The sequence below is a fragment of the Ylistrum balloti genome, unplaced genomic scaffold, assembly GCF_031769215.1.
Source record: "Ylistrum balloti isolate Yb309-2 unplaced genomic scaffold, AGI_CSIRO_Ybal_v1 Utg372088, whole genome shotgun sequence".
Taxonomy (NCBI): Eukaryota; Metazoa; Mollusca; class Bivalvia; order Pectinida; family Pectinidae; genus Ylistrum; species Ylistrum balloti.
This window is the reverse complement of record NW_026783003.1, coordinates 42,504-53,440: the sequence shown is the minus strand read 5'-3', so window position 1 is coordinate 53,440 and position 10,937 is coordinate 42,504. Positions and strand designations below refer to the sequence as shown.

General features: G+C 33.3%; 1 protein-coding gene across 1 annotated transcript; it reads right to left on the bottom strand.

Moving 5' to 3' along the window:
- Positions 1-10,116, bottom strand: LOC132564226 (aromatic-L-amino-acid decarboxylase-like). Its single transcript, XM_060228896.1, has 12 exons — positions 9,916-10,116; positions 7,554-7,667; positions 7,053-7,172; positions 5,920-6,054; positions 5,643-5,786; positions 4,331-4,397; positions 3,822-3,916; positions 1,838-1,905; positions 1,270-1,363; positions 868-966; positions 647-748; positions 1-249 (listed from the first exon to the last, which is right to left on the bottom strand). The coding sequence occupies exons 1-12, from the start codon at positions 10,114-10,116 to the stop codon at positions 1-3; spliced, it is 1,488 nt and encodes a 495-aa protein (XP_060084879.1).
- Positions 10,117-10,937: the final 821 nt, after the last annotated feature.

Genomic DNA, 10,937 nt, shown 5'->3' with positions numbered 1-10,937 from the left:
TTAAGCAATGTTATCGATTTGTCCGTTCACGGCATTTCTGATGTCTTCCGATGGCGGGAATCGTTTCATCACGCGATCTGCACATGATTTGATGACGGAGAAGGAAAATGCGATGTCGTCAGAGTTGGTGCGCTCGGCACAGATAGCCAGTCTGAGAGTGTAAATCTCGTGAACAATGGCCGGAATAAGGTAGATACGTCCGTCTTGTAAAATCTCCTCTAGTAGCCTTTCTGTTTTATTGTTGTTTCCCTGGAAACACATGTAAAGAACAACAATAGAGAGGCATTATGTCTCTTAGACAATTACATTTAAATGATATTAGGAATCATTTGCATATTATTAGCACCACGTAAAAACATCTTTAGAAATAATTCCCATCTTATAATTGAAAACAGCATCATATTCATCACGACAGCATTAATGTATATATATCCGAAATAGAAATTAAGAAAGCTAAATAAAATTTGCACGAAAACAAGACAATGTTACAGGAGTCATTAACATCCTATGTTTACCAATACTATCAGTGATTACATTGTTTCAGGTAAACAAGATTGTGCCATAACTTAACATGTTCACATCTTTGTATTAGACTATGCCGTCTCATAAAACATATGTTAAAAGTAGATGTTCTGTATCAACTCACCTTTAATCTAAAACAGACAAGTCCCATTACAACGTCTGCTATCACCTCGAACCTGCTGTCATTCAGAACCATCTTCTCAAACTGCTTAGCCAGACTGACATGCTAAAGAATAGAAATTTCTTATTCAAAACAGAACCGTTTTAACTCGACACCTTTACAAGCTTATGGTATTTTATTTCGATATAAAGTTTTATGTACCATTAACCATTTTACTGACTTACCTTACGGATGTATGCTTGGACACCGGTCACTCCGTATGACCTCAGCATGAACCATAACTTAAGGGAACGAAACCGACGTCCCAGCGGGATTTGCCAATGCTATAACGAAATGATTCATTTGCAGTTGATGAATCTTGTTGCAATTTACAAATTTAATTATATAAAATGGTTTAAAGATATTGTATAATAAAAAGAAGACGTGTGTTTTTAACTTCCACCTTACCATTAACTTTGCTTCTAATCTTTCCAAAAATGAAAATGATTTTATTATTTTGACTGTTTTTTTTTCAAATTAAGTATTGATATGACGTAGGAACTGTGACTTAATGATGTTTAAAGAGAAATATTCCCTTCATTAGGAATGATAAAAAAATGTAGATGTATGAGCCGACATGGAAGTACCCTATAATCCGGCGCACCCTTGCCAGCATTCTCGTGTCTGAGATAGATAGGATCTACGTTGAAGGCATCCACTAACAATGACCTATCCTTAATCCTGTTTAACGAAAAATAAATAAAAACACAAATTGAATGGGACTTATCAGATTTTTTTCTGACAGGAGTAATTTTTCATTGAAACAAATGCAACCGATGACGTCATAAATTATGCCATAAAAAATTTTAAAAAATTGATTGTGAGATTTTAAAGAATTCCATGTCCAGCGAGATAACTATGTAAAAATAATTTGTATTTCCATGTACTTTATAAACAAGAACTTTGGGGGAAATAATAAAAAATGATATATATCAAAACCAGTTCTGCTACTACACTATAAACTGATCACTAAACAAATTGATACAACGGTAACTTTAACACTGGTTTAATATATACTTGGATAGACGAACGGAAAGAAATTAATTAATCTTGTCGTACGTTATATTAAATATGAATGAACCTTGATCACATGCAATTTAAATTCACTAGACAGTATATGTAACACGATGTTTTATTTTTTTTCTCTAGACTTACCACATTACAGACAAGTCAAAATTAACCAGCATCCATTTATGGGGATTTATACTAAAGGTATCAGCATACTGAAAAAAAAAAAAAAAACAAAAAACAAAAAAAACAAAACAATACTGTTATATCCCCGAATCACCAGTCTACATATTATGTAACTCACTAAGGGTAAACATATTAAGTAACTCACTAAGGTAAACATATTAAGTAACTCACTAAGGTAAACATATTAAGTAACTCACTTAGGTAAACATATTAAGTAACTCACTAAAGTAAACATATTAAGTAACTCACTAAGGAAAAAATATTAAGTAACTCACTAAGGTAAACATATTAAGTAACTCACTAAAGTAAACATATTAAGTAACTCACTAAGGTAAACATATTAAGTAACTCACTTAGGTAAACATATTAAGTAACTCACTAAACATATTAAGTAACATAAAAAATATTAAGTAACTCACTAAGGTAAACATATTAAGTAACTCACTAAAGTAAACATATTAAGTAACTCACTAAAGAAACATATTAAGTACATGTAACTCACTAAAGAAAACATATTATTAAGTAACTCACTAAAGAAACATATTAAGTAACTCATATATTAAGTAACTCACTAAAGAAACATATTAAGTAACTCACTAAAGAAACATATTAAGTAACTCACTAAAGAAACATATTAAGTAACTCACTAAAGAAACATATTAAGTAACTCACTAAAGAAACATATTAAGTAACTCACTAAAGAAACATATTAAGTAACTCACTAAAGAAACATATTAAGTAACTCACTAAAGAAACATATTAAGTAACTCACTAAAGAAACATATTAAGTAACTCACTAAAGAAACATATTAAGTAACTCACTAAAGAAACATATTAAGTAACTCACTAAAGAAACATATTAAGTACGTGTAACTCACTAAAGTAAACATATTGTAACTCACTAAAGTAAACATATTAAGTCACTCACTAAAGAAACATATTAAGTAACTCACTAAAGAAACATATTAAGTAACTCACTAAAGAAACATATTAAGTAACTCACTAAAGAAACATATTAAGTACGTAACTCACTAAAGAAACATATTAAGTAACTCACTAAAGAAACATATTAAGTAACTCACTAAAGAAACATATTAAGTAACTCACTAAAGAAACATATTAAGTAACTCACTAAAGAAACATATTAAGTAACTCACTAAAGAAACATATTAAGTAACTCACTAAAGAAACATATTAAGTAACTCACTAAAGAAACATATTAAGTAACTCACTAAAGAAACATATTAAGTAACTCACTAAAGAAACATATTAAGTAACTCACTAAAGTAAACATATTAAGTAACTCACTAAAGAAACATATTAAGTCACTCATTAAGGAAAATGTTGTCTTTAATATACAATCATAGAAACAAATTGATTCATCATGTTTTCCTCAACATGATCGTTAATCTAAAGAAATATTTCTTGTTTTAAACTTGTATTTCTCTGTACTGAACTTTATTATAATTCATATTTCTAATTGAATATATTTTGTTTGTGTGTTTCTGTCCATATTCTGTCCATATATTTCTGTACATATACCATAAACTACGTGACTTTGTGTATATTTCTTCCTGCTTTATATTGGTGCTTGTACGTTTAGCTCTATTTCTGTGTTTTATTTTTTTTTACTGATAAACAATATTTATAGACTGAATTCCTATAAATAACTTATATATATCAATATAAAATGTTATACCTACCTACATATATAAGTATTTACACAAACATACAATTAACATGTCTGACATCCAGTTATTATTGCCATGTAACTTTCACATAGGGTGAGATAATGCCATTTTCATAATCACTTTAATTTGTACTGTTGATAGAGTATATTGCACTTGTCTTTCAGTACATATCTGACATACATTTACTTCACAAATTTCTGTTGTCTTGGTGTTGCCTCGGACATATCGAATTTTGTATAGGTATTTTCACTTACCTCAACACCCTTCATAAAATGGCGAAATTCTGGACATACGAAAGCACTCCCAGCATATGCTGCATCTATGTGAAGCCACATATCTTCTTCTTTGCCTGAAAATATCATCTCTACGTTTTCCTTGCCTTCTACGGTGGTATTTCAATACAATATTACAGTATCTGTATATATCAGAGGGACGGAAATTGAAAAGGAATTCCCTGAACGACACAACAATGCAATGTGTCGCAGCGGAGTCATTTCTAGTTAGTTTATATACAACCATATATTGCACATTTTAACGACTGTAAAATTTCCCTTTATTTTCATCAACCTGCATCTCTCGAAAAACTATGTTATGAATTTGTCTGTCAGCTGCTCGAAAATTGGGATATTGAGAACAAACCTTTGAATAAGATCAGGTGTTCCTGAATGATAAACTACGACAAGTTAACACCATAGGCTGGGGATAACGACATTGATAATATGAAAAGGTCTGATTACCAACAAAGGTTACATATTTAACTTACATATTGGGCCAAGTTCTTCTAGGTTGTCGAAGGCACATGTTCCTGTTGTTCCCAATGTGGCGCACAGCTGAAATAGGATTGAGTATCCAATATATACTGTTAAGTTATAGGTGGGCTTTTGTCTAAGTGACCCGTGGTACACTAATTCTGTCCTGTTACTACATATAGATACTCTATCTACTTAGCTACTATACCCTGTCTGTATAAAATAACTAAATAAACTCGTATCTCTGTCTGATAAAGACCGGTCAACTTCTTATGTTCATTCAAACGCGGTGAACATTGTACCAAAACTACTACTCCATACTCGAAGTCGACTTCTATAGATATGTGTAATTTGGAATTATCCTTGGTGTACATGAACTAAAGATGGCTATACGATTCCAGTCATGTTGATTATATATAAATACTCACAAAGAACTATAAGACTTCACAAAGAACCTGTCTGTATAAAATAGCTAAATAAACTAGTATTTCTGTCTGCTAAACTTTTGTATATATATGTGTAATTTTGAATTATCCTTGGTGTACATGAACTAAAGATGGCTGTACGATTCCAGTCATATTGATGTCAAATGATACAGCTACTCACAAAGAACGGTATAAGACTACTCACAAAGAACGGAATAAGACTACTCACAAAGAACGGTATAAGACTACTAACAAAGAACGGTATAAGACTACTCACAAAGAACGGTATAAGACTACTAACACATAAAGGTATAATACTACTCACAAAGAACGGAATAAGACTATTCACAAAGAAAGGAATAAGACTACTCACAAAGAACGGTATAAGACTACTCACACATAAAGGAATAAGACTACTCACAAAGAACGGTATAAGACTACTAACAAAGAACGGTATAAGACTACTCACAAAGAACGGTATAAGACTACTAACACATAAAGGTATAAGACTACTCACAAAGAACGGTATAAGACTACTAACACATAAAGGTATAAGACTACTCACAAAGAACGGTATAAGACTACTCACAAAGAACGGTATAAGACTACTCACAAAGAACGGTATAAGACTACTCACAAAGAACGGTATAAGACTACTCACAAAGAAAGGAATAAGACTACTCACAAAGAACGGAATAAGACTACTCACACATAAAGGTATAAGACTACTCACAAAGAACGGAATAAGACTACTCACAAAGAACGGTATAAGACTACTCACAAAGAACGGTATAAGACTACTCACAAAGAACGGTATAAGACTATTCACAAAGAAAGGAATAAGATTACTCACTAAGAACGGTATAAGACTACTCACAAAGAACGGTATAAGACTACTCACAAAGAACGGAATAAGACCTTTAGCTTTATCCTCGGCTATGGCCTCCCTCAGCGTTTCCCCGCGAAGACTGAACTTTTCGTCTGTTTCCAACTTGCGCATGCGAACGGCACCCAGAAGGCCGGATCGCCCTACTGACGAATTGGACTGTGTTGCGATAAAAATAAATATGGTATATACAGTACAAATGATGTATACCGTTTATGAGAGAAACATCAATTTCTTTTTTGTAAGATAACAAATTCAATAAAATAGATGATGAAATATTAATTCGTCCCACCTGGTCGGATGTGTAACCAACTAGCTTCGCCATTACTTCCATCTCGTCCAGGTTTGTGTAAACCTTCTCATATTTTTCAACCATCTTTGTCCTGGCAGCCAGCAGACACAGGAGGACTGTCTCGCTAGCTGTCGACTGTGACACAAAGTATGCATTGGTATCAAATTACAATATAAGTACCACGAATCACGACATAAATACAACTAATCACGACATTAGTACAACTAATCACGACATTAGTACAACTGATCTCGACATAAGTACAACGAATCACGACATTAGTACAACTGATCTCGACATAAGTACAACGAATCACGACATTAGTACAACTGATCTCGACATAAGTACAACGAATCACACAATAAGAGCACCTCCCAGTCTAGATATTGACGTTTATTTAGATCAAATTTGATTTTCTTCGGTCGCTTCCGAGGTTTCAAAATTCGGTCTTTAACATCGCCAAACAACCCTAGGAGGACTACAGCTGTTTGACACAGTTTAATTGTTTGACTCTACTTACAATACGTGATTTTAACTTTGATGTACATCTTTCCTAAATCTTTGAGAGAGACAGGGGCTACTGTTAGATTCTTAGTTTCCGAGCTCTGCCGTTAACTGCATGCTACGTTTTTGGTTTTTTTCGAAAAGTGACACGGTTCAGAATATATACATGTAAATGACGTTGTTTTGGAATTATCATTTATACGAAAAAATATGAAAATTTATTGAAATGTGGGACAAGTGCACCTCCCCGTCTAGATTTTTACATATCGTTGATAAAGTTTGGTATTCTTATGTTTTAGAATTGACGCCCCTGATGGACGAAACAGATGTATGCCACAGTTCTTATTTGGCTCTATTGTGTTTAACTCTAAACTTGTATCAAATTGTATTTCCATTTAAGAGAAAAACAACTTGGATCATCGTTTTTGCTTCAGAATTTAAACTACCGAATGAAACTGCTGTATGATGCAATTTCATTTATTATGAAATGAGAATCATTAATTAATTTCAATTTAGTTGCATTATCTTTGTTTTAAACTCTTCAATCATCTCAAACCTTATATCTATGGCCGTATACGGTGACACCCCCTCAATCCTTACTGGGATAACATTTACTGAAGACCACTTACCTGAATCACTCCCCCTCCTCGACCTGGTGAACGGTGTAGAAACTCCTCCGGCAGTGCTAGCATCTTCCCCAACCAGTCTGTGGTGATTACCTCTAACTCAGTACAGGCTGGACTCGTAGCCTTAGAAACATATTCACTATATTAGACTACACAAGAGTATGTACAAAATGTTTGTTTACAATATATGTAACAGGGACATTTTTTGTGAAAAAAAAAAAAACAGAAAAAAATCTAAATCACCATTCAATTTATATAATTTTGCTCATTTCTTTTTTTTAATTAGAATGAATTCTACCGTAAATCAGACATTTTCGAGGGTCTGATTTTTTGCAAAATAAAAACAATTTATCTATACTATTACTGGACACTATTACGTTGATAGATATGTCTCAATAAGTCTACTTTTTCAATTTATGGACATCTGAGTCGTTGATTAAAGTACCCACGAAACAAACGGCAATAAAATTCCCGGAACAAATAATATCATAGTATACTGCTTACCCAAGAAAACCCGATACAACCTATAGCATCAGACAGCATGTCTCCGAGAATAGAAGGATAGGAGTTCCCAGCAGCGAAGTAACCATGGAAACGAGGACTGTGCCAATGGGTAACCTTTCCGACAGATATACATAGATATGGATAAAGGAACACATTTACATGTAATATTGTATCTCAGTAAGCGTTTTGTTTGTGTGTTACGAACTTTTTTGATGAAGGTTAAACACCAGGAAAAACATGACAAAACATTGTATGTTGTGAAGTGATCCAAGTTAGAAATTGTCTTCACTACTAAGCAAAATTCAGTAAACATAGTTATCATTTTTACACTTGAATGAACAATTTCACATGTATACATACTACCATGTAGGAATCGTCCTAGGTTTCTTTAACATGTTATTACTTTCCCGAATCGACAGATAAGTTCACTTTAAGTTAACGATAACACATATATAACTGGATATCGTTCGGATAACCAGCCACTTATATTCTCAAACGAGCAGTTCTTGTAGATTTTCCAACTTACACATAAATGATATTAATACTTAATTTTACAATCGTTTGTTGAAAGCATATAAAGACAACTTTATTGGAGAGAAAAGGACACAATAGAAGACGGCTAAGGAAAATCCTAATCGTTCGTAACAGATACGGAGGTGCATTAGCCCCGAAATTCATTTGTCATAGTTCGTTATACTGAATGGTTTCTAAATTTTGATCGTTAGCTGGCATTTCCGACACGTAGAGAGCCTGGGTCAATTATGTTTATTGGTTTAATTACAATCGTATACTTCAGGGGCATTGTTATTCTGGTTAGAAACAATATTGACCAAGACACGACAAAGTATTTTATTTTTCCTTCTTTTTTTATTTATGATTCTGGTGTAACGTTAATCAAAGCAGGCGTACCTCAAAGATCTAATCTTGGTCCACTTTTATCTTTAATTCATATTAATGATATTACAGATCTTTTTTAATCCGTCCTTAGTCCAGCATTAGTGTAGTATTTGCAGATCATTAGTTACGTCGTCGTTGTCCTATCTTTAAATCTAGATGTTAAACTGCTGGGCTAAAACGTGGTTGGTTACAGGTAATTGTGGAAAGCCTAACGTATTGTTTATTACTAATTCTATGAATATTAAAGGACTTAAGAACTAGAATTTAATGGGAAGTTTTAGACTGATCACCTACAAACATTTATGAATAACATTTAATGCAACTACAAAGTGGGTGATCATGTCTACGAAAGATATATTTCTGTTATGAGATAAATAAATTTTTAGAAAACATTTACTCAGTACGTGATGCTCTTTCGAGAATCAATAAAACATGGATATTACCAGTCCTTAAATATACTTCTGATGTATGTGATGTGTGCTCTATATCTGAATCTGAAAATGTAGAGAAGGTGCACAAACTGCTAATATCATTATGGGTTTCCATCAAAGCCTGTATTGATGATTTATTCTATAAATTTGCCCAATTTTTTTCTTTATTACAGAAAACTCCAACTGCTGTTTAAGATGTACAACAAATTAATTCCTCGCTACTTGATAATTTATTGGTGAAATTAATTATTACTTTTTGCGTAACCGTTACAGGAGTTTTATATATAGATTCTCCCTTACCCAATTGTCTTTTATACATTTTACTCTTTAGAGTTGGAAAACCTTAAATAATGCAGTCCCTTCACTACCTTCATTAGATGTATCTATGTCCACTTTGAAGTCAGAGATGCCAGCTACCTTGCCGGTGTATTTTAGTGTCGACGATCATAAGTTAAATATTTTACGCATGACCTGAATTATAATATATTAAGGGCAAGCTTTGTAAATCATGTTGCGTGTATTTGTGGTCATCTATGTAAGAATGTCTTTATCTTAACAAAGTCATCTTTATTAAACTAAAGGAATAAGTGAATAATTCTGATCCACACTTTCACTACTTTGAATGTAGACCGCAGTACTTAATTGAAATATTCGCAGACGTGTGCAGTCCTTCATTAAGTCTAGAAACAGATTTTGATTTTAATAGTAATACTTATTGTAAAATTTAAGCATGCTTTCAAGGCTGTTATTGTTTTCTATATGTAAATTATATTCGGAGGCGTAGGTATATGTAAGTTGGAATAACTTGTGCCCCATCATCTCGGCTTCACGAGAAACACAGCCCGTCAAAAGTAAACACTCACCTCGAATTTTAATCGGAGATTACGAGGGCCAACACTCTACTGAACCGAATCTCTTTCACAAAATTATTCCGAATTCATTTAAAGACCAGTCGTCTATTTCCAAACATTTGTATATTAGTGATTTGAAAGTTTTAGAAAAGAATCTATATCAGACAATACATGAATACATACCCCTGGCATAATAACTTTGTCGATATCCTTGAAGACTTCAGCGAAGTCCTCGGGGTCTTTTGGGGCCTCGTTGGGCAAGAGTGACCTCATGTAACCAGGGGTAACATTATGGACGACTTGGCGGTCTCTGATCTGTTCTAGGTAGGTGCTAATATACTCCACCATCTTTTGTCCATTTTTACAGAACTGTTCCGCATCCATATTGTCTTCAGTGGCATATGTGTAAAGTGACGAACACCGTGAATCATTTAACAAATAACTGCTTCTAAAGGAACCTTTAGTCCAAAGGCAATTAGTAAATTATTTTAGCATTGAATACTATTATAAATATGTTGTACTCTGTCTCTCTCTCTTTCCCCCCCCCCCCTTTTGAAAATCTAAAATGAAAACAAAACACAGATCAGCGTTCCCCGATCCTGACATAACACACGTCCAGTAACTTGATTCTTGTCCGCAGATATTATTAAATTTTCTGTATACATAAGGAACCAAGCTTGCTTGAAACTTCACATGTAAATGCATACATTATGTAATTTTTCCAAAGACGAAATACTAGCTAATCATGCTCCAATATTACAAACATTTACATCACCTAACAATGACAAGGATACGGACCTGCTCGTATACACTGGATCCTTAAACTTCACAAGAATCCATCCAGCTGTTCAACCAACACTACTAACGACCATTCTAAGCATTATCAAATGAAGATTACGGTCTAATTGTGAGACTGTTAACTGGAGCAGTGACATTATTAGTGAGTGGATTTTAATGAACTCCAATGATCGTTCGGCCTATTGTCAACACTCTCTTCTAAAATCATTTCTTCTATAAAAAAAACGTTTTATTTTTCCGTTCTGTTCACCACCATATCCAATTCTAAACCGAAAGAACGCGTTCGTTATCATGGTATGAAAGCATTCTATTCTAAGAAAGGTAGACGGTGGTACAATATATGGTTTTGTACTATACTCAGGCGTAATTCGTGAAAACACGTCCAAATCAATAATCGGAGGGCGAAA

Bases quoted from the DNA above. Each gene is read 5' to 3' on its own strand.
- LOC132564226 (XM_060228896.1), bottom strand. From the start codon at position 10,116: ATGGATGCGGAACAGTTCTGTAAAAATGGACAAAAGATGGTGGAGTAT. The intron at 6,055-7,052 runs GTAAGTGGTCTT...TTTGTGTCACAG, and splicing joins GAGGAGGGGGAGTGATTCAG to TCGACAGCTAGCGAGACAGT. The intron at 1,906-3,821 runs GTAAGTGAAAAT...TTTTTTTTTCAG, and splicing joins ATTTTATGAAGGGTGTTGAG to TATGCTGATACCTTTAGTAT.